This window comes from Meles meles, chromosome 8, assembly GCF_922984935.1.
Source record: "Meles meles chromosome 8, mMelMel3.1 paternal haplotype, whole genome shotgun sequence".
NCBI lineage: Eukaryota > Metazoa > Chordata > Mammalia > Carnivora > Mustelidae > Meles > Meles meles.
This window is the reverse complement of record NC_060073.1, coordinates 5,165,061-5,186,093: the sequence shown is the minus strand read 5'-3', so window position 1 is coordinate 5,186,093 and position 21,033 is coordinate 5,165,061. Positions and strand designations below refer to the sequence as shown.

Here is a 21,033-nt window from a genome sequence, read left to right as displayed (position 1 = left end):
AGGGGACTAGGCCATTGTCAGTTGTCAAGGATGATGCCTGGAGTTCTGACCTGTGTATCTGGGGGGATGGTAGTGTTACCCACTGAGAAGGGACCAGATTATTTCTGATGTGCTCTGGTGCTGATCTCAGAAGGTTACCTGAGAAATGCACTCGGCGGGGGGGTGGGGGGGGCTCTGTTTGCAAAAGGGTCCTGGTTACTGGCTCACAAACCGACATGGGCCTCAAGCTCAAACTCAAGGACTGGGAAGGGATCTTGTCATCCTGGAAAGCAGAGGAGGAAAGGCTCTAGCGAGGGGCATGTTGAGATGAGATGGGGGTGCTGCTTTGAGACACGTGGATTCTCCCCCACCCCTTCCTCGAGTCCTTTCAGTACAGCGAGTTTCCCTTACCAGGCAGCGACGGCACTCCTTTGTCCTCCCAGGCCGAGAGAGTTTCGATTCCATGTTGTGGAATCATGATGATTCCATTAAGATTTCATGGGTGCTTGGAGCTGCAGACCAGGGACCTGGGTCCACAAGCTGGTCCAGGGAGGGTGAGGGTTGGCAAGGGGTCTTTTGTCCTGCGTGGGAACCCTGGGGCAAAAGCTGGGTCTAAAGCAGAAGGAGTGAGTTTGGGGCTGGGGTAGGCCTGGAACGTGACCACAGTGGTCAAGTCCCAACTTCACGATGGCCTGTTCAGTGTTCTAGGTTCAGACTGGGCCGCTGGTGGGATATCCTGGTCCTGGGTCTGTGTACAGAGAGAGTTCTTTTTTATTTATTTATTTATTTATTTATTTGACAGAGAGAGAGATCACAAGTAGACAGAGAGGCAGGCAGAGAGAGAGAGAGAGAGGGAAGCCGGCTCCCTGCTGAGCCGAGAGCCCGATACGGGACTCGATCCCAGGACCCCGAGATCATGACCTGAGCCGAAGGCAGCGGCTTAACCCACTGAGCCACCCAGGCGCCCCAGAGAGAGTTCTTGATGTTGGGTCTGGAACTCTTGTCTGGGGTGGATGGTCCAAGTTCAGGTCTGGTCCCTGTCTCCAGGTCCAGGGTTTAGGGTCATGACCATGGTCTGGGTCCAGGGTGCGAATCAAAGTTGGAGTTAGTAACCAGGATGGAATCAGTGTTTGAAGTCATGGTCCAAAAACTAGATCTGGGGTCCTATTGGGGGTCTGAGGTCAGTGTCAAGGTCTGGGTGTGGAGCGAGGGCAGGACAAAGGGTTGTGATCTCAGGTCACAGAGTCAGAGATAGTGGTCTGAGGTCTGGGCTTGGGGCCCTGTCTGGGGGCTGGGGTCAGGAATATTATCCAGGTCTAATGTCAGGTCGTGGACTTCGACCAAGGTCGGGAAGTCAAGGGTTATGTCCAAGGGCTGCGGTCCAAGTCCTGGAGATCGTGTTCTGAAGCGTTAAGTCTGGAGTGAGGGCCGGGGGTCCATTGCGGGGTCTCAGATCCGAGTTGGGATCCGAGTTGTGGTCAGGGTCTGGGTCCAGGGTCTTCTTCGGTCCCGGGTTCCCCGGGGAGTTCCAGATCTGGAGTCGGGGTCACGGCACAGGTCGGGGTCAGGTCTGAGAAAGGGTCTGCTCCGGCCGCGGGGGGTCAGGCTCGGGCCAGCCCGCGCGGCCTCCAGGGGGCGCCGCCGCCCGCCCGCCTGCCCGGCCCCTCGCGGGCTCGCTGGCGCTGTGCGCGGCAGGCGGGGCCGGAGGCGGCGGCGGCTCCGGGGCGCGGGCGGCGGCGGCGGCGGCGGCGGCGGCGGCGGCGGCGGCGGCGGCGGCGGCGGCGGCCCGACTGCAGTCCCGGCGGGAGCGGAGCGAGCCGGGGCCGGGCCCGAGCCGGCGCCATGGGGCGGCGCCGCCTGTGAGCCGCGGCGAGCGGAGCCGCGGGCGCCGAGCGGGGCCAGGCGGGCGGCGGCGCCCGAGGCCGACGGAGCGGCCGGGCCGGGCCGAGCGCGCCGAGCGGAGCGGAGCGGAGCCGAGCGGCGGGAGAGGCCGCCGCCGCCGCCAAGATGGCGGACCTGGAGGCGGTGCTGGCCGACGTGAGCTACCTGATGGCCATGGAGAAGAGCAAGGCCACGCCGGCCGCGCGCGCCAGCAAGAAGATCCTGCTGCCCGAGCCCAGGTGAGGCGCCGCCGGCCGGGCCGCTCCCCGAACCCCGAGCCCGCGGCCCCCGACCGCCCCCCCCACCCCGTGCCCCAGCCTCCGCTCGGGGCCCGGCCGCCCCGACCGGACCCCGGCGGCCCCGGGCCCAGCGCACCTGAACCCCGAGCGCCCCGGCCCCCCTGGCTCCCCGAGCCGCGCCGTGCCCCGTCCCCGCTTCCTCCTTCCCTTCTGCACGCTGCCTGCCCTCGCGTCCGCCAGCCCCGCGCCCCTGCTCTCTCCCGCGGGGCCCCATGCTGCCCTCCCTGCCCCTCTCGGTAGCCCTCGGTCCTCGCGCGGTCGCCTCCTCTGCCTGCCACCGTCTGCCTGGCCTGACTCCATCGCTCATCCCTTTGCTTGGCCGACCCCCGGCTCCCCGCCTTGGGTTCCACTACCCCCGCTGCGGGGCCCCCTTTGGTCGGCACTTGTGCGCGGTTTGGGGGAGACGGCAAGTCTTCCCGGTCTTCCCCAGCCTTCTGCTGGCTCACGGGCTTGGGGTCCGGCTAGAGAGTGCCTTGGGGGCGGGGGGGGGGGTGGTGGTGGGGAGCAGGGTGTGGTGTGTCCCCGAGCCTGGTGGGGGGGCAGACCCCCCACTGCCCCTCTGTCCTCCAATTCCTCCTCTGGTGGGCCGCCTCTGGTGCCCCGTGGGTGCTGTTTGCCAGAGGACCTCCCGCACCTCTGCAGCAGCTGGACCAGGGCCGCCCCCTCTCCGTGAGACGGCGATGTCGCCACACCTGGTATGAAAGTTTGACTGTTCAGGATGTGGACACGTTCTGGTCAGGATACGGACCGGGGCTGAGGCTTGGCCGGCATTTTATGGCTTCTCCCGTATTTTCGTGTTGTTTGAGCCTTGAGGTAGGCCGGGAGCAGGTAGGACAGGTGTGCTTTTATCTCCATGGAACAGGTGGGGAAGCTGAAGCCCCAGACGTGCGTGGCTGTCCCGGTGTCACAGGCGATCCGGGGTGGCGCCTGGTCACCAGAGGGCTTCTGGCTTCTACTTCCACACAGGCCTGCACAGGGGCCTGGTCATTCTGCCTCTGCGGGAGCTATGTGGGCCCCCCCCCCCCCACGCCCCCGATTGCTCATGCCTGGAAGTTGGCATGGTGGAAGCCTGGCTGGAGCCTGGGCCTGTCCTGGCTGTTGCAGTCCTTATCATGGGACTTTGGGCAAGTCTCTTCCTGTTTCTGGGCCTCAGTTTTCTCATCTGTGAAATGTGGATAGGGTGAAAGGGGGGGGTTGGGACCCTGTGGCACCCTGAGTGTTTGAAGCTGAGCCCAAGGCTGCGGGGAGGGCTATGCCTGCTTCTCTGGCGTCCTTCTCTGCCCCCTGTTCACTAGGTTTCGGATTGACTGAACACCAGCCCTGGGAGAGGAAAATTGGTCTGCATTTTGAAAAGGCCGTTAGGGCCCCCCCCCCTTTTTTTTAAAGACATTTGCAATCAGATTTCTCAAAACAGGAACCAGGCTGACTGTCAGCTGGGGGCTGTCCAGGGAGCAGCGACAGTTAGAACAAAAATGTGTTCAGAAGTGACAAAGCCCCGGGGAGGAAGCTGGGGGGGGGGGCGCAGGGAGTCAACTTCTGGGACTCACAGCCGCTCTTCTTGGTGGCCGTGGCCTTGAGACCCTTGGAGTTGTGCAAAGTGTCAGGCAGAGCCTTTTCTGGAACTCTCTGTGTTTGGGTAATCTCTCCCCAGAATGCATTGCTCCTGATGGGGCCCCGCCTTGGGTTGGCTCTGCAGGTGTTAGAACCCTGAGAAACGAGCTGTTCCTCTTTTCCTGTCCCCTTTGCCATCTGTGGTAGTGATGGTGCTGGTAGGAAGGATGGTGGAAATGACAATAATTGATTATTTATTTTGACATCTGTCATCTCAGTTGATCCAAAGCCAACCTGTGAAGTTGGCAAGGCCATGCCTCGCGTGCAGTAGTTGCCCAAGAAAGGTCAGGACTGGGTGACTGCTGGAAGCAGGCTGGGAGTTTGCGGGGAACAGCAGGAGACCGACAGCCAGGTGCCGTGGGTTCTCACGTGGGGTCACCATCGAGCAGCGCACCGTGGGACAGATTACCACGTCTGCGAGATGGAAAGAGGCTTTGGCAGTCCCTGTCGGTGAGCTAAGGCCAGGCCTCTCCTACAGCTGCGGACATGCGCCCTTTTCCTTTGTGCTTTGCACGCCCCGTGGGTCAAATGCCTCCTGCCCTGGGAGGTCACGATGACTGTGTCTCACGTTTGCCCGGCACTTCCCGGTTGCCAAAGCTGTTGCTGCTCCATTTTATTCTTCTCACAACGGGGGGAAGCAGGCCCGGGAGGTGGTGTTCTCCCATTTAACGTTTGAAGCAACCAAAGCTAGGGGAGGGGAGGAGACTTAGGCCCGGAGGTGAGCTGGAATTTGAACTCAGGTCTCTGGTCCCCTTGTGATGCTTCATTTCCTCCACACACCCCGGCACACGTCTGATCTCTCCTCTGGCACCCCTTGCCCAGGGAGGCCATGATCTGGGCTCCGTGATCTCAGCCCCCTGGGCCGTCAGCTGCCCTGGTTCACAGAGCTCAGCCCCCACCCCGTCCTCTGGGGCAGAATAGAGCAGCTCTGGCAAAGCTAGAGCGGAGAGGAGGCCCGGCTTCCCCTCACCCACAAGGTCAGGGTCAGGGAGAAAGGCCGTGGTTTGTCAGTGACAAGGTGCCATTTGGAGCCGGTCCCACCTTGGGGTGGTCCATCTTGGCAGCCTCCCTGCCGCTGGTGCCCAGGTTGTGGCTTGGCCCCGAGCTGGGGCTGGCATCAGCTCTGACTTCCCAGGGCTCGGAGCAGGAGCTCCGAGCTGGGCAGGCATGGTGCCACTTTGAGCTGGCACCGGGTCCATCCCTTCTGTCACCCTAGAGGATCCGAGGAAACGGACCCATCGCTCGGCCTTCTCACGGGAGGAGGCGGTGCTGTGTCGCTGGGAGACAGGAGACCCGGCTTCTGAGCCCACCGCGGTACAGCCTGTCCCTTTTCCTGCGCGCGCCTGCCTCCGTCCGCAGCTCGGGAAAGCCGGGCGCCGGCCCTGCCCCGACGCCCTGTCCGTGCTCCCTCCGCTCGCAGGCCTGTGGTCTGGGCTTCTCCCCGAAGGAGCTGCTGTCTCCCTCCACCAGCAGCGGCCCTGTAATTACTGTCATTTGCTTAATATGACCACGGAGGCCGTGTGTAATTAATCTCTGGGCTCCTGGCTGAGGAGCCTAGCTAGGGCCGTCCCAGGAGATGCCTCTGCTCTCCCTGGTGACAGCGGCAGCCCCAGCAGCGGCTTGTCGGAGCCCGGGGGCCTCTTGCAGCCTCCCATTTTCTTGGCTCTTTCCTGGTCCCTCCTCCCCCACCATGGATTTCCTCCTTCCTGCCCCTTCTGGCTTGCCTGTCTCCTAGATCGGGCCACCTTCCTCTGCTGCTTCTTCGTTCCTGTGAACTCTTTGCCTCCAGCACCTTCTGGCCCTGATTTGTGGGCGGAGGGGGCGCGGGAGGAGAAGGGGTGCAGGGGAAGGTTTCCTCCCTTCGTCCTCCACTTCTCCACCGCCAGCAGAACCCTGTCCTTTCCAGCCTCGTCCGTCGCCCAGAACTTTCCACCCCGGTAGTAGCTCTCCGCCTCAACTCCCCATGCCCAGAACCAGGTGATCTTTTTGGCTGTCGTTCCCTCTGGGCCTTCGAAGCCCCTGCCTTCCTCCGGAACGGGTCCCTGGGACGTCTGTTCCCATCCGTTCTCTCCAGAGCCGAGGGCTTCGCAGTTCTGCCATTCGGTTGCCCGCCCGCCCGCCCTTCCCTCAGGAAGCGGATTTGAAGGGAGCGTGAGCATCGCAGGTTGGAATCTGTGCAGGGGAATCTGGGCTCCGTCAAACCAGGAATAACGTGTCCTATTAATGCACGATCAATTCCTAGTAGTAAATTCCCGGTGACGTCAGGTGTAGGCACTCTGCAGCCGGCGGTTCCTCCCCGCCCCGGGCACCCAGGGGCTGCGCGCGCGCGCCTGGTGCTTCCAGGATATTCTGCTCCTGCCTCGGAGCAAACAGCAGAAGCCAGGAGCTCCTGAGAGGCTCTGGGGAGGGCACAGCCTCCATCACACCTGCCCCCTCCTTCCCGTGACCCCCAGGGGCCCCTGTCCTCTCTGCTAGTCCCATAAGACAGACTTGTATTCGAGTTACCGCTGATCTATTTCCAGCAAGAGACCCTAAAAATGACCTGTGTGGCTGCAGCCTTTCCCACGGCAGTAACCTGCCTTCTCGGCATCGTGCTGCGCCGGCGGGTAGCCTTTGTGTGGGCAGAGGGCAGGGTGTCGCATCGAGCCTTCTGGTGTTCAAGCGTCAGCAGCGCCATGTCTGAGGGGGCCGTTCTCGGACCCCGGAGGCCCCCCGGGTTGGGGTCGGGGTCGGGGACAGCCTCTTCCTGGGAACCCCGGGCCGAGGAGGCCTGGCACTTTGCTCCGGGTGAGTTTTCACATAATCGCAGCAAATCGCGGGGTGTGGCGCTCACAGCCCGTTAGCACAGAAGCCGCGACGTGTGACCAGGCTGCCAGCACACGTGTCCCCTGCCGCACATCCCGCCAGGAGCCGCTCGGGGGCCCTGGCACCGGTGGGAGCCTGGAATGTTCCCTCGGGCATCTGCAGGGGGCCTGTGTGGGCGCCGCCGGGGCCGTCGTGGTCTCTGTCTGGGCCCGGGGCTTGGTCTTTCCCGTTTGGTACGTGGTCCTGTTCTCAGCTCTGAGCTCCGAGGACACTGTGCGAGCCCCAGGGAGAGCCATTGAGAAATATTAATAAGAAGCCCCAGGGGCCTTCCTCCTACTGCTGCCACCTCCGTGCCAGGTTTCCTGGAAATGCCACAGGGGAGCCGCACCACGCTCTCCGCTCGGCGGGCTCATTCACCAGCCTGTCCCAGAGGGTGGCCGCTCCGGACCCGCCAGGCCTGGAGCCCACCCGCCAGCCTGTGCCGTCCTGGGCTTTCACGACCCTGGCGTCCCTGTCACACAGGAGCATATGGCCACCATGGCCCCGGCCTGCCAGGTGCTGACCAAAGCTGGGCATGAATCGGGGGTCCTCGGGGACCCTGCCCCCAGCCCTCCTGCAGAGGCCGACGGGAGGCCCCTGCCCGGTGGGACGCCTTTTCTCAGGGAGAGCTGGACGCGCTCTTGTTTTCTGGCCGCTCGCTCGGTGCGGGATGCGGGGGCAGGCCGCTCGGCTTCCCCAGCAAGACGAGTGTGTTTGCGTCTGACCCCTGCTGTCCCGCCCAGTCCACACTCAAGCTACCGTCTGTGACCCCGGGCGGGCGTCACCTGTGAGGGCCCGGATCAGCTCGCCAGGCCCGTGTGCCACAGAGCAAGGGGCCTTGCTTTGCTTCTGAACCACGTGGTTCCAGAAGCTACCGGAAGTTCTCCCCCACAGCCCTCACCACCTTCCTGCCTGCTAATCCTGTCACCCCTGCCCGCACTCGGGGCCGGGAGGGAGGACGACATGCTTTCTCCCTCAGCCAGCGTCAGGCTTGACCTGCTCCTCAGAGCAGCTGGGGCCGGAGCGAGCGGCCCTGGCTGGAGGCAGCGGGGTCTGGCAGCTCCCTGTCGTGGCAGGACGGGCCCTCCTGCTGAGGGGCCCTTGCTGCTTTGTTGGGGCACATACCGGGCTCTGCGCCCCCCGCACCCCGTCCCGAGCCCGTGAGGCAGATCAGCATGGTGTGTGAGGCCGGCCTGTGCGCAGAGGGGCCTGCACCGTGCACCCGCCCCGGGGAGAGCTCCCGGCCCAGCCCTGGTTAGAAGGCGTCAGAGCACTCGGGAGGCGCCCGGCCATAGCTCGTGGAGCTGTGGAGCAGAGACCCGGACGGGAAAGACCAAGTCGCTCAGGATCATGTTCTAGAAGCGGCGCGGGCCGTGGGCTCCCAGGAGGAGGGCCGCCTCCAGGAGGGGTCGTGAGCTGACGGCTCTCACAGCAAGGCTGCGGCATCCTGAGACAGTCCCGCGGCCGTTGTCCTCGCAGGCTCTGGAAGCGGCCAGCGTGGTGGGAGCAAGTTCAGCCTCTTGTTGACATCCTCATTTCACAAATGGGGAAACTGCGCGTTTAAAGCCTGTGACTAGGCCTGGCTGTACCCCCCCCCCCCCCGCCCCGCCCCGGGGCAGGAGGCTGGGGAGAGCCATCCGGAGGGAGCTCAGGCCTCGGGCCTTTCCCCCAGAGAGCCTGGGAGCCTCAGAGTCCTTCTGGCGGGGAGGAGGCGGGCACTGGGGCTCTCCTGACCCCCCAGAGCTGACCCGGCGGCCACGTGCTCCTGGCTGTCAGAGTCGCCGGCCTGGACCGGGGCAGCAATGCTCCTGCTCTAGACTCCCCCGGTATCGGGGCGGGTGTCGGAGACGGAGGTGACCCAGCCCGGGAGGCCGCCCCCACCTCCCGTGCCAGCCTGTGCTTGCCACCCTGGCACGAGTGTGTCCCGTAACACGTCCTGACGCGCCGGCTCCCTCGGCTGCCAGCCCCAGGAGAGCGGACAGGAAGCCCTGACGTCGTCGCTCTGGGGGCCTGCCACGCGAGGGCTCTGCTCGGACTGATCTTGTGTTTGGGTGGCGGGGAGAGGGGGGGTTGTTTATTTTATTTAGAAAACAGTTTTTTCTTTTTAAGGAAGAAAGTGAAGTGCTGTGGGCTGGGGAAAGAGCCGTGGCCGTCCCGTGTGGCTTCGGAGGGGAGGCGGGGTCTGCCCCCCCACTCCCACCGCCCCGGGCCCCACTTTCTGCTCTTCCCTGGCCTGAGCCCCCAGCAGAGTCACTGGGAAGGCTGTGCCAGAGGCCGGCTCCCTGAGAGGCGACTGTCCCAGCAGCTTCATCTGCAGGCCCTTGTAGAGTGCATTTCCCTGGCGAGTCCAGTCCCTGGTTCTTCTTGGGGCCGCCGGGTCCTGTGGGGGGCAGTGGGGGGCATTCCTGCGCTGTTGTCTTCGCTGAGTGGGTGCCAGTCTCGCTGGCTCCCGGGAAGCCAGTGCGGGGCTCAGGCGGGCTTCCCAGTGCTCCCCGCAGGGGCTGAGCCCAGCGGGCTGGCAGGGTCACCCTGCAGGGGCTGGAGTCACTTGGCCTGTCGTGTGTACCCCTATGTCTGGGCGCCCCCCCCACCGCACCTGACCACCATCTGATGATTTTGTGATATTTTGGTCCCTCTTTATGACTTTGTCCATCCCCCCCCGTAGGCCAGAATGTCCCCAAACCCAGAATTGGGTGCAGATGTTGAGTACCAAGAGCTGAGCCAAGGGCCAGGGAGGACCCTGCCTTCCTGGTCCACTTCACAGGTGGAATTCAGGCACACAGGCCCTGGGCCCTTGTGGGGTTCCAGGGCTCCGAGCTTAGACTCCGACTCTGGGCTGCCTGGTCTCTAGACCTGGCTGGGCCTTCTCCGCCTTGCTCCGGGCCCCTGCTGCGCTGCTGCACTCCCCACCCCCGAGGCCAGGCCCCCCCCACCCCGTGTCCTCCCAAAAGGAGGTCCTGTATGCTCCCTCACGGGGCAAGCACCCGTAGAGCTCCGGTCTCTGATCTGCAGGCCCCGGGGCAGGGTTTTCAAGCACAGAGTGGGCCTCCTGAATGTCTGTGCGTCCCTGTGAGTCCCGCGGGGCCAAAGAGATGTGTTCTGGTCGGTGGCTGGTGGGTGTGGGCTGGTGTGTGGCATTCCGGAGGGGAGGGTGTGCTGGCTTGGGTGAGGGCCACCTCCCGGCCTCTGAGCCCCTGCACGTGGCAGAGGCCATCCTTGCTTTCCCCAGGGAACCAGCTCAGGCAGCATGGGGCTACCCAGCCACTGGCCCCGGCTGGGAGGAGGAAGGAGATGGAGAGTGTTGAGGGGAGAAGGGCAGGGGTCCCCCTGCCTTCGAGCCCCGGCCCAGAGGCTGGGCAGTGTCCCTGGGCCACACCTGCCCTGCCCAGGGCGCTCTTGCCTCAGACACCTTCGTGGGGGGAACCCTGGCAGGAGGCCTGCTGTCCTGCTGGCCCGGTCCATTCTCTTGCCCGCCCGCTGGCGGAGCCTGCTCCTGCCCGGCGCTATTCCTTCCCCTCCCTGCGGGTCGTCCCTGTCTCGTCTTCCGCACCTGGACTTCCTCCTCTGGGCGCCTCCAGTGAACTCCGTCTGCCCTGGACCGAGCCCCGCCCCCTGCCTCATAGCCTCTCGGCTCACCCTTGGCTAGGTCTTCCCCTGCTTGTCCTCACGTCCCCCAATCTGTCCCGGGCTTTGCCACCTGTTCACATCCTGTTTGCTCGGAGGAACCCGGTGCGGTTCCTCCTCCGCGCAGCCTCTCCCGACGGCCCAGAACACTCTTCCTTGCCCGCGTGGCTCCCATCAGGCTTTGTTGTGCGCCGTCCAATGTCTCAGAGCCACAGAAGCAGAACTTGCTCCTTGGGAGGGCCTGCCTGGACCGCAGGGGTGCACGGAACCTTCTAGTAGAGGATGCGCGGCAGGCCCTGGTGACCTGCGCCGGGTTCCAGGAGGGATGCGGTGAGGCTGGGGTGCAGAGCCCGGACTCTCATCCTGGTCCTCACCGGCTGCTGTGTCTTTTTTTTTTTTTTTTTTTTAAGATTTTATTTATTTGTCAGAGAGAGTACACACAGGCAGGTAGAGAGGCAGGCAGAGAGAGAAGGAAGCAGGCTCCCTGCCGAGCAAGGAGCCCAATGTGGGACTCATCCCAGGACCCCAGGATTATGACCTGAGCAGAAGGCAGCGGCTTTAACCAACTGAGCCACCCAGGCGTCCCCTGCTGTGTCTTTTATCAGTGGCCTGCGGGTGGCCCCACATGGCCTCAGGGCTGTGAGCATGGCGTGGCCTCTGGTGTGCCAGACCAGCTTGGTCCCTGGTACAGGACTGGGGTGTTCCTCAGGAGCCCGGCCTCGGGAAGCCCAGAGTGGTTACAGCTGACCAGCATGACGGGCAAGCTGACCAAGCTGGACTGTAGGTGGCCGGGGAGAGTGGGGGAGGGGACAGCAGGCGAGGATGGGGACGGGAGGGGACAGCAGAGTACACCGAGACGAGGCGTAGCCCCAGGTCGCCTGCTCAGATGGTCCTCTGTGTTGAGGGTGAGCTCGGGTGGGGAGTGCTGGGTTGGGGGTCTCGTGGTCACAACGGCCAGTTTCTCCCCTGCGGCCTTCCCAGGCAGCCCAGGGGGAAGGGCGCAGGTTTAATTCAGATGTTCGGGACCCAGGAACGGAGGCTTGGCTTTTGTTGCTTTTTTGCTGTGCAAAAACTTTGAGATAAGATTCACACAACATAAAATCCGTCATTTTAAAGTGCAGGATCCAGTGGGTTTTAGTCCATCCTGGCATCGTGCAACCCTTGCCCTACCTCATTCCGGAGCATTTCCGTCACCCCGGAAAGAAACCCCATGCCTGTTAGCAGTCACTCCTCTCCTCTCCCCCAGGCCCTGGGCACCCACTAGTCTCCGTAGACTTGCCTGTGCTGGACACACGAGATAGTGGAACCCTAGGACCTGGGGACTTTGGTGACTCCCTTTGCCCGTAGCTCTCCGAGCTTCGTCTGTGCTGCCGCGTTTCTGTGTCTCGGCGCTTCGGCCCACTTGACGGCCACGCAGGACGGGACGGTCAGGTCAGGTCCCGTCTGGGGTATCCATCACCTGCTGAGGGCGAGGCCGGGCTCTGGAGCTTGGCCGGGTCCCCGAAGCCAGCACGAGGCAATGCCGGGACCCGACTTCTGAGCAGCTACGCTGGCCAGCCTGGCTTTGAGGGACAGAGTGTGGTGACCAGACCCGGTGCTTGCCTTCCTGGAGGCAGCGGTGACAGTGTATGCATTGCGGGGGAGGAAGCTGCAGGCTTCCAGGCCAGTGGGCCTGGTGGGCCTGGCAGGAGCCCCGGGGGCTCTGGCTCACGGAGGCCCCCCGTTTCTCAGTATCCGCAGTGTCATGCAGAAGTACCTTGAGGACCGGGGCGAGGTGACCTTCGAGAAGATCTTCTCCCAGAAGCTGGGTGAGTACATGAGGAGCTCTGGTGGCCCCGAGGACTTCCCCACCACTGTCCGGCTGCCCCGGCCTGGGGAGTGGGGGCAGGAGGACCCCCTGAGGCTGCTTTCCTGCCCCCCCCCACAACCCCCCGCCCCACCCCCGTCAGCAAGCCTCTGTTCTCAGGGGCCGGCCAGGGTTGGCCTCCTCTCCGATGGGGCAGGGCAGCTGCGAGCACCCCGGCACCCAGGCTGGCAGCAGGGCTGCTCGGGGCCCGGGAGCCATCGTGCCTCCTGGCCCCTGGCTGTCGGCCCCGGGAGCCCCGTGAAGGGGGTGGGGGCCCAGTGACCTTCCAGGCTGCCGGGGAAGTTCCTCCTTGGGGTTTTTGTTTTTGAGAATTGCAGCTTCCCCTTGGCGCAGGCACAGCTGCTGGGCCCGTTGGTAGAACTGACAGGAAGGGGCGGGGCCCTTCCTGTGGCGCCTGGCGAGCTGTGGTCGCCGCCCCCGCCCCCATGGGCCCTCTTTGTGAGCAACCTGCTCTGGCTGGCCCCTGAGATCCTCCTCCTCCCCCTCCAGGGGGCTGGTGAACGGGCCCGCAGACCTGGCCCACGGGGCAGGAGTGGGGTGGGGTGGGTCTCAGGGAAGCTCGGCCCTGATGTGGCCTGGCAGAGGGCAGGATCTCAGCTCTGATATGGGAGTGGCCTGGCCTGACGGGGCCAGATCAGGCAATGGAGGTTAGTCTTGGGGAGTCAGTCTATCAGGAAGCACAGTTTGGGTCCCCGGCCTGTGCTGTGTGACCTCGGGCTCGTCGCTTCACATCTCCGAGCCTGTTGGTGTCCTCACCTGGCAATTAGGACTCAGAAGCCCTGCTACCGGGGACTGGTGGAGGGCCGGATGAGGTGGTCTCCGTGAAAGCCCCTCGCCCACTGGGAAACCCACGTCATAAGTTACCCGAAGGCCAGGCCACCCTTACTGGAGGTGATGGCTGTGTGCCCTGGTAGACGTCCCCAGGCAGTGTCCCTGGAAGCCACCAGTGCAGCCTGGTCCCCCAGGTCAGCCTGGAGGGAGTGGGTACTGCCCTTACTTCTGCTGTGAACCTTTAGGGCTGCTCTGGGGCCAGGCCTCAGGCCCCCCGTTCCCTGGGAGGGGTGAGGCCTAACCTGCCCAGGGAAGGGGGAGGCCTCCTGAGCCCTTCTCGTAGCTTGCCCCACCTCTTAACCTTCCCACTCTCTCCCAGCCTGTCTTTCCCAGGCCCTCCCAGTGGGTAGAAGAGCCCAGGGTCTACTCATGCCCACCTGACAGGCCTCCCGGAAATCTGTTTCTGTAACTGTCAGGACTACGATGAAAGTCAGCCAGACACCGGGGGCGGGGGCCGGGGGAGGGTGTCCAGGGAGAGGCCCCCCCTGGGAGACTGCCTCCCCCCTGCTGCGGCTGGCCCGTCCCAGGTGGATCAGCACCCGTGTGGTCTGCCCAGTGGGAGTGTTGCCCTCGAGCAGCGCTGCAGGCCAGGGCTGCAGCCAGAGGGTGGGCGGCCAGAGCCAGCCCCGAGCCTCTGCCTCTCCAGAGGGCGCATCATTTTCTAGCCACCCCCCGAGGAAGCAGATTCTGGGGGTGGGGGGTTGAGACGCAAGCACCCCTCACCCTGGAACTGAGAATCTTGCCCATTCCCTGCCTAGGGCCATCACCCTTGCTCGGTTCTGCCCTTGCCGCCCACCGTGATGGGAAGGCCTCCGAGGGGCATGGTTCCGCGTGACCCGACTCCCTTGCTTTCAGGGTACCTGCTCTTCCGGGACTTCTGCCTGAAACACCTAGAGGAGGCCAAGCCCTTGGTGGAGTTCTATGAGGAGGTGCGGCCTGGGGAGAGGGGAGGGGGTTGGGCTGCTTTTGTCTGAATCCGCAAGATGCCTGGCGCTGGCGCCTCCGCGTCACCTGTGTGGGTCTTGTCGTCCAGATCAAGAAATACGAGAAGCTGGAGACAGAGGAAGAGCGCCTGGCCCGCAGCCGGGAGGTCTTCGACACCTACATCATGAGGGAGCTGCTGGCCTGCTCGCATGTGAGTGCCCCGGCCCGCTGGTCCTCAGGCCAGACCCACGTGCCGGCCCGCAGCGGCCTGGGCGTTGGGATGGGATGAAAGGACCCTGCGGAGAATTCATGGCCGCCTCTGTCTTCCCCAGCCCTTCTCGAAAAGTGCCACTGAGCACGTCCAGGGCCACCTGGTGAAGAAACAGGTGCCTCCGGATCTCTTCCAGGTGCGTACTGGGCCTCTGCCCCGCGGCCTACCGGCCCAGCCAGGGTCGCCCTTGGGCAGCCGAGGTCACGGAGCCTGATCAGCTCCTGGTCTGGCTCCGTCACCAACTCCAGCTTCCTCCCTTAGCCGTACATCGAAGAGATCTGTCAGAACCTCCGAGGGGACGTGTTCCAGAAATTCATCGAGAGGTGAGACGGCACGTGCAGGAGGGGAAGGGGAGGAAGAGGCTGTTCTGAGAAGGTGTGGATGGTGTGCGGGAGAGCAGGCAGCCGGCTTCGGTCTCGGGGCCCTGGGCAGACACCCTCAGGGGTCAGCAGGCTCCTAGCCGTCACGCCCTGCACGCTCCCGCCCTGGCATTCTTGGCAACGGGTATCTCCGAGCCTGTCCCGGGCGACTCCCCAGGGAGCGAGGGACCACCTAAGTGTCTTTCCCTCTCAAGGACTGTTTAGCACCTTGCTGGGCCCATCTAGGCTGAGAAGTACCAGGGTGACCATAGGGGTGGGCACAAAAGGATACAGTGTCCTCCACGGTGACCCTCATGGCCGGAGCCGGCCTGGGGGGTGGGAGCTGCAAGCCGACTTCAGCCTGATGGAAAGAACCTCAGTTTTCTGAGGTCCCAGCTGCCCAGCTGTGGGAGCCTCGGGGGGAGTGAGTGCTGCATCGCCGGAGGCGTGCAAGCTGGGACGAGCTGAGCACTGTCAGAGCTAAGGTAGCAGGAGATCTGGATCAGACCGGAGGACCTCTTCTCCAGGCTTACCTGAAACCCGACGGCAGGTGGCCAGGCCCCACCTGGGCCAGCGCTATGCCTAGGCAGTCCGGGAGGGGACACTGAGGCTCGGGACTGCGGGCTGTGGCCATGACGTGGGGCAGGCTTGCACCTGGCACCATTTTGCCCACTTTCTGAATCTCATCGGAGCCCTGGGTCTTTTCTTACAGTGATAAATTCACACGGTTTTGTCAGTGGAAGAACGTGGAGCTCAATATCCATGTGAGTGGGGTGGTGGCCATGGAGGACTGTGCTCCCTCCCTCCCCGCTGTCCTCCCCAGGCCTGCGGGGTGCAGGGGAGTCTGTCCCTCAGCCCGCAGGGTGGTGACTGGGGGGGGGTCCATGCCGGGGTCCCAGTCGGGGCGGCTCGGGGTACGTCAGTGCATGGTGAACAGGGGGACCCTGCATATGCCCCGCCCCCAGCATGGGACTGGCCCCTTGCCACCCGGGTGTCTTCGCCCCAAGGCGGGGCCCGGGCAGCCCGCAGTGACCCCTGCTGTCACCACCCCCACAGCTGACCATGAACGACTTCAGTGTGCACCGCATCATCGGGCGGGGCGGCTTCGGCGAGGTGTACGGGTGCCGGAAGGCCGACACGGGCAAGATGTGAGCACCGGCTCGGAGCCAGGGTCGAGTGGGACGCCCGCGGGAAGGGAGGGCCCCTGGGGATGTCCGCGGGGCTCTCTGCGGAGGCTCCTGTCCCTCTCCATCCCGGGCGTGCTGCTCCTCGCTGCACAGGCCCCCGGAGCCCCGAGTCTCCGGCACTTTCTCCTGCCATCGCTTTGTCTTGACTCCGATGGGTCTTAGGCTTGTCGCAGTGTCTAGTTTTCACTGCGAGAGCCCCGAGGACTGCCCCCTGCCCCTGCTGACTCCCAGAGGCAGCCCTGGGCTCTGCACCGAAGGAGCGAAGGAGCATGTGGACTGACTGACTGACTGACCGGCGCCCCCCCCCCACCCCTCCTCCCGTCCCCCTCCTCCCCCACCAGGTACGCCATGAAGTGTCTGGATAAGAAGCGTATCAAGATGAAGCAGGGAGAGACCCTGGCCCTGAACGAGCGCATCATGCTGTCCCTTGTCAGCACTGGGGTGAGCCGGGAGGGCCCTGGCCTGTCACCGCTGCAGCCTTCGGTTCCGAGCCAGGCGCGGCCGCGCTCACTCCCCTCCCGTGCCCTCCTAGGACTGCCCGTTCATCGTCTGCATGTCGTACGCCTTCCACACGCCGGACAAGCTCAGCTTCATCCTTGATCTCATGAACGGTGAGTGCATGGCCTGGGCCCAGGTTCGCCCCCCGCTCCCACCCGGGGCCAGGGGCCAGCCAGGGAGCTGAGCGCCACCCCTGCACCCCACGGGGCCTCCTCCCTCAGGCGGAGACCTGCACTACCACCTGTCCCAGCACGGCGTCTTCTCCGAGGCCGACATGCGCTTCTACGCAGCCGAGATCATCCTGGGCCTGGAGCACATGCACAACCGCTTCGTCGTCTACCGTGACCTGAAGGTGAGGCTTCGGCCCCCACCCCGGCCCCGCAGCGTGAATGGCACAGGGCCCGCGGGGACAGACCAGCCGGCCACTCCCTTCCCATCCCCGCTGCCGAGCCATTTTCCAGATTCAGGTGGTCACGGGGCAGGGAAGGAGAAGTCCTCACCCAGGGCCTCATCCCTGGACACCCGGATCCCTCTAGAGTGACCTGACCCTCGCGGGCATCTTGCCTGGCCACACTGGGTCCCGGGCCGCCCCGGAGGCTGCTCACTAGGCTTCCTCCACAGCCAGCCAACATCCTTCTGGACGAGCACGGCCACGTGCGCATCTCAGACCTGGGCCTGGCCTGCGACTTCTCCAAGAAGAAGCCCCACGCCAGCGTGTGAGTGCCCGGCCCCCCACTCTCCCTTCCTGCGCCCTCGGCCCGACCCACTTTCGGTTCCCTTGCTTCCACAGGGGCACCCACGGGTACATGGCCCCCGAGGTCCTGCAGAAGGGCGTGGCCTACGATAGCAGTGCTGACTGGTTCTCCCTGGGCTGCATGCTTTTCAAGTTGCTGCGGGGGTGAGTGGACTCTCCCCGGCGGGCGGCAGGAGATGACCTCTTCCCCAGTCCAGCGGGCGGCCTAGGGGAGGGACCTCCACTGCTTGGGGGTTAGGGTGGCACCATCCCTGACGTTAGATGAGAATCATTCCTGCTGCCTGCCTCAGTTTCCCCCTTCCTGGCCTCTGACCTTGTGTCTCTTGTCCAGGCACAGCCCCTTCCGGCAGCACAAGACCAAAGATAAGCATGAGATTGACCGCATGACATTGACAATGGTGAGTCCGGTGAGGCCGGGTGGAGTCCGCGGGGGGCCATGGTGGGGCTGGGCTCTCCCGTGCGTGTCTGGGCCGTGGACCCTCGGTTCCCACCGAACTCGGGCCACTCATCCTTCCTCTGGCCTCCTGCCCCAGAGGCTCCCCACCCCTGTGTTGTCAGAACAGACACGCCTTCTGGGGTGAGTGAGGAAGCTGGGCGCTGTCTCTCTGTGCCGGGGGCCAGGACTCTTCTTCGGCCCCTGCCAACGCCCGCTCCTCCCTGCAGGCCGTGGAGCTGCCCGACTCCTTCTCCCCTGAGCTCCGTTCCCTGCTGGAGGGGCTGCTGCAGAGGGATGTCAACCGGAGACTGGGCTGCCTTGGCCGAGGGTGCGTGTCTGGGGCTGGGGCCCCCTCCTGGGGCCAGCATCCTCTGAGTTGCTCATGGGGTGGGGGTGTGACCGGCCCCGTCCTGTGTTCTCGGGGGCGGGGCTGTCTGAGGCTCCGCTGCTGGAGCTGGCTGGGGCCGGCTTCCAGAAGGGGCCCCTGGAACAAAGGCGGTGACGGTAATGACGATGACCAGAGCTTCTGGTGTTTAGTAGACATTCTCGGGGCGCCTGGGGGGCTCAGTTGGTTAAGCCGTTGCCTTTGGCTTGGGTCATGATCCCAGGGTCCTGGGATTGGGTCCCACATCAGGCTCTCTGCTCAGCGGGGCAGCGGGCTTCTCTCTCTGTGTCTGCCTGTCGCTCTGCCTGCTTGTGTGTGCTCGCTCGCTCTCCCTGACAAATAAATAAAATCTTAAAAAAAAAACAAAACCATTTACTAATTGCTAGGTGTGATGTTTCACGGTTTACAAACGTGAAAACTCCCAGCAGCCCTGTGGTGTGGGAACTGTTGCTCTCCCCGTTTTAGAGTTGAGGGAACAGGCTAGAGTTTAAGGAACTTCCCCAAGGGGACGGAGCCAAAGAACAGCTGACCTGGGAGTTCGCCGGGGTTACCTGCTCCAGTTCCCAGATGCGAGCCCTGGCCTGATGCCCCGCATCTCTCTGCAGGGCCCAGGAGGTGAAGGAGAGCCCCTTCTTCCGCTCCCTGGACTGGCAGATGGTCTTCTTGCAGAAGGTACCAGCCTGGGTTGGGGCTGGGCGGGCCTCTGGGAACCCCTGCCCCCTGCTGACGCCCAGTCCGTGTTCTGCTGCAGTACCCTCCCCCGCTGATCCCTCCTCGAGGGGAGGTGAATGCTGCTGACGCCTTTGACATTGGCTCCTTTGACGAGGAGGACACAAAAGGAATCAAGGTACCTGGCTCGCCCCTGCCTCGCCCGGCCTCAGGCTCCTCCTCCCCAGACATGCCTGGCATGGGCATGGGGGGTGCTGTCAGACCAGACCGGCCCCTCCCCGCCCCCCTCCACCCCCCCCCCCCCCCCCCCCGCCCCGCCCCGACCTGGGAGCCCTGGGACTGGCCAGGCCCGTGGCTGACGGCTGTCCCTGCCCTGTCTGCTCACTGAAGTTGCTGGACAGCGACCAGGAGCTCTACCGCAACTTTCCCCTCACCATCTCGGAGCGGTGGCAGCAGGAGGTGGCGGAGACGGTCTTCGACACCATCAACGCCGAGACGGACCGGATGGAGGCCCGCAAGAAAACCAAAAACAAGCAGTTGGGCCATGAGGAAGGTGAGGGTTCGGGGCCGCGGGGCGTGCGGTGGGCACCCCCTGCTCATGGTAGAGGCCAGGCGGGGGCCCAGGTGGCGGTTGTGGGAAGCCGCCGGCGGCCGGTCGGGCTGAGTCTGCCTCTCGCTGGGCCGCATCAGACTACGCGCTGGGCAAGGACTGCATCATGCACGGCTACATGTCCAAGATGGGCAACCCCTTCCTGACGCAGTGGCAGCGGCGGTACTTCTACCTGTTCCCCAACCGGCTGGAGTGGCGGGGCGAGGGCGAGGCCCCGGTAAGCGGCGGGCTGGGGGGCTCCCCCGAGAGCGCGGGCGGCTGGCCCCCGCCGGCCGGCCGCCGCCCTCACCGCCCCGCCCGCCCCGCCCGGCCTGCAGCAGAGCCTGCTGACCATGGAGGAGATCCAGTCGGTGGAGGAGACGCAGATCAAGGAGCGGAAGTGCCTCCTTCTCAAGATCCGCGGCGGCAAACAGTTCGTGCTGCAGTGCGACGTGAGTGCGGCGGGGGCGGGGGGGGGGGGGGTTGGGGTGGGGCTAAACCAGCGGGATGGGGGGTGACCTGCACCCCTCCCCCCGCCTGACACCCCGTGGGGCGCCCGCAGAGCGACCCCGAGCTGGTGCAGTGGAAGAAGGAGCTGCGCGACGCGTACCGCGAGGCGCAGCAGCTGGTGCAGCGCGTGCCCAAGATGAAGAACAAGCCGCGCTCGCCGGGCGTGGAGCTGAGCAAGGTGCCGCTGGTCCAGCGCGGCAGCGCCAACGGCCTCTGACCCGCCGCCTTTCACGAACCTCTAATTTATTTTGTCGGATTTTTATTATTTGTTTTCCCGCCAAGCGGAAAAGGTTTTATTTTGTAATTATTGTGATTTCCTGTGGCCCCAGCCTGGCCCAGCCCCCGGGGGTGGGGGGGACCCCCTCCCCGCTTGCCTCGGCTCCTGCTGCCACCAACCCAGCCACTGTCCGGCCGCCCTCAGCCCTGACCCTCCGGGGGGGGCCTCCCCTCCCGGTATCTTCCTGCGGGGGCCGGGGGCGGGGTTGGGGGGGGGGAGAACGGCAGCCCTGGCGGCCCTCCCAGCCTTTCCCCCGGGGACGACGCCATGCCAGGTTGGGCCCCCTCAGGCTCTGGGCTGTGCTCCGAGGGGGCCCCGCGTCCCCCCGCCCCGGGGGAGGCCGCAGCCCAGGGTTACTACTTGAATTTTCCCACCGCAGCCCCTCCTGCGCCAGGGGCACAGTCCCGCACTGTCCTGTCCTCCGGCCGGTTGGTGGAGGAGGGGCCGTGATCTCCCTGACCCAGGGCCTCACCACAGCGACTTGAGCTCGTGTGCTCGGGATAGAACCCCGGTGTCACTGGCTGCCTCCGTCCCCACCGTCCGCGGACGCCGAGGGGCTCGGTCGGGAGGGCGGGCATTGGCAGCAGGTTCCGCTGCCCTCCCTGCGGTTCCCCCTTCCTCCCACCCCAAGCGCCCGGGCTCAGGGACCACAGAAAGGCAGCTGTGGGCTGTGGTACACTGGCCTCGCTTGGCCCCGAGGTCCCCTGGCCGCTCCGTCCTGGGTCGGGCCAGGCCTCGTCTGCCCAGGATCAGAGGGGAGCAGCATGGACGGGCCGGGCAGCACAGCGAGAGGGGCCGGGTGGGGCCAGCCCTCGCCACCCCTGGCCGGTCAGTGTGCTCCCCCCGGGCTGTCTAGCCCCGTAGCCCCATGTCCCGTCAGTGCCACTGCCCACGGGGCGCCACCCCGCCCGCCGCATGCCCCCTTGTGCCAGTCGCGCTGCCGTGTGTGGTGTCGCGCCCTCTCCCCCTGGGGCTGGGTTGGCGCGCCCTCCCCTCCCATCTACTCACTCCCCAGGGCGTTCCTTTGCCGATTTTTGAATGTGATTTTAAAGAGTGAAAAATGAGACTATGCGTTTTTATAAAAAATGGTGCCTGACTTGGCTGCGTCCGATTCTTTTGTGCCTGATGACCGTTGCCAGCTACCACTGGGCCGGGGTCTGAGGGGAGAGGGGGTTGGTGGCACCGGGTCCCCTCCACGGCGGCGGCAGGCATCCGGGGCCAGCCCACCCGGGCCCAGG

The 21,033-nt window shown here is 64.8% G+C and overlaps 1 protein-coding gene across 2 annotated transcripts; it reads left to right on the top strand.

Moving 5' to 3' along the window:
- The first annotated feature begins 1,743 nt into the window (after positions 1-1,743).
- GRK2 (G protein-coupled receptor kinase 2) lies at positions 1,744-20,891 on the top strand. Of its 2 annotated transcripts, none has more exons than XM_046017077.1 (21): positions 1,744-2,099; positions 11,970-12,046; positions 13,792-13,865; positions 13,970-14,071; positions 14,193-14,267; positions 14,393-14,454; positions 15,203-15,254; positions 15,547-15,638; positions 16,019-16,118; positions 16,210-16,288; positions 16,397-16,527; positions 16,797-16,891; positions 16,966-17,073; positions 17,261-17,327; positions 17,593-17,693; positions 18,356-18,422; positions 18,502-18,597; positions 18,810-18,972; positions 19,181-19,246; positions 19,347-19,460; positions 19,571-20,891. In XM_046017077.1, the coding sequence occupies exons 1-21, from the start codon at positions 1,987-1,989 to the stop codon at positions 20,278-20,280; spliced, it is 2,544 nt and encodes an 847-aa protein (XP_045873033.1). In that variant the 5' UTR covers positions 1,744-1,986; the 3' UTR covers positions 20,281-20,891. The 2 variants fall into 2 exon arrangements, with proteins under 2 accessions (XP_045873033.1, XP_045873034.1); XM_046017078.1 differs by having other exon boundaries at positions 1,746-2,099; positions 19,110-19,246; positions 19,571-19,875.
- Positions 20,892-21,033: the final 142 nt, after the last annotated feature.

What these genes read in the sequence shown, in the direction of transcription:
- GRK2 (XM_046017077.1), top strand. Translation starts at nt 1,987, where the DNA reads ATGGCGGACCTGGAGGCGGTGCTGGCCGACGTGAGCTACCTGATGGCC. An exon ending in TGCCTCCGGATCTCTTCCAG is followed by an intron (nt 14,268 to 14,392) that starts GTGCGTACTGGG and finishes TTCCTCCCTTAG; the next exon opens with CCGTACATCGAAGAGATCTG. An exon ending in ACGTGGAGCTCAATATCCAT is followed by an intron (nt 15,255 to 15,546) that starts GTGAGTGGGGTG and finishes CCACCCCCACAG; the next exon opens with CTGACCATGAACGACTTCAG.